The 1,260-nt window shown below is 34.4% G+C and overlaps 1 protein-coding gene across 1 annotated transcript in view; it reads right to left on the bottom strand.

Annotated features, from left to right (window-relative positions):
* LOC119591572 overlaps positions 1-1,260 on the bottom strand; it is a gene marked incomplete in the record, with an annotated part of 55,247 nt that overhangs the window by 14,469 nt on the left and 39,518 nt on the right. Inside the window, 2 exon segments of the mRNA XM_037940334.1 lie at positions 382-530; positions 1,043-1,233. Of these exon segments, the coding sequence (XP_037796262.1) occupies positions 382-530; positions 1,043-1,222 (329 nt within the window).

Below are 1,260 nucleotides of genomic sequence, written 5' to 3'. Positions count from 1 at the left end.
TGTTTTTGTCAACAGTAGTACAACTATTATCACTGTAATTTTATAAATAATAATATTAGTAATACAAATAAAAACTTTTCTTCATAAAAATTCAAAGAATGATGTGATCAGGTAGACCAAGTAACTGACTCTCTGGCGACTAAACAAAATTCACAAAACAAAACTACCGAGCAAAAAATGACCCGACCTCCCCCAACACCAATTCAAATGGTCACATTTACTCTGACTAGGCAGATAACATATTCTAAGAAAACATTTGACACTAACCCACCACTAGAAAAATATTCACTTAGTATTCTAGTGATGTATTACATTATATAACACTTTTTTTTTAATCAAAAGATTCATAAATGTAATAAGATTTCTGCCTGTGACACTTACTTTGTCTCTTTCAAGAGTTTGTCAAAAGTATCATTGGCAGAGTTATGACTACTGCCAAGAGTACTGTTTAACAGCGAGTTGTTAACAGCTAGTGGTCTTCTCTGCTTACCAGGAACTTTGCGTTTTGACTTCTTCAGATTACCGTGATTCTGAAAAGAACAAGAAACAAGGCAATTACCTTCACTGCAAACAGTTCTAGAGTTGTCCAAGTTGTTTTTCTATACATAAATACAACAATAATATTAATACATTAAGATAACATTACTCCCACTGTGTCCTCATCATTACCAAAAAACACAAGTAACTCCATACTATCTTAACAATGCTACATTTTTTTTTTTTCTGGATTGCCACCTGTTCATACTTAATTGTTCCCAATACTTGTTACAGACCTATCATGATGTAAAGGATGACATACTAATACTAACAACAAATTATGCCCAGCTGTGAAAATGTCAGAACATACGAGTATTACCATGATTATTTATATATATGTAAGGCAAGTTTACAAAAGCCACTAACTGTTTATGTAATGTAGTTTATCATACACAGTCCTTCATAGCAAAGGCTGTAAAATCAAATCACTTTTATGATATATCAATCTATATTATAATTGTAAACCTGACTAACTTTGCAATGACTCCAAACAGTGTTACATTACCTTATTGCTAGTTTCAAACAAGGCGTCAAAAGGGTCACTCTCATTCTCGTTCTTGTTGATAAAAAGGTCGCTGAACTTTGGAATGACCTTCCTCCGCTTGAAATGCTTCCTTTTCTCTTCCTCTGTCCTTGGGGACGGCTTCACCTTCGAGTAAGTTCCTTTCTGTGGCCGGGGACCCATGGCACTTCATTCTGCAAGGATCGTGATGCACTAATTCC

This window comes from Penaeus monodon, chromosome 28 (assembly GCF_015228065.2).
Source record: "Penaeus monodon isolate SGIC_2016 chromosome 28, NSTDA_Pmon_1, whole genome shotgun sequence".
NCBI lineage: Eukaryota > Metazoa > Arthropoda > Malacostraca > Decapoda > Penaeidae > Penaeus > Penaeus monodon.
Note: the sequence above shows the minus strand (reverse complement) of the source record. Positions and strands in the feature narration are given on the sequence as shown.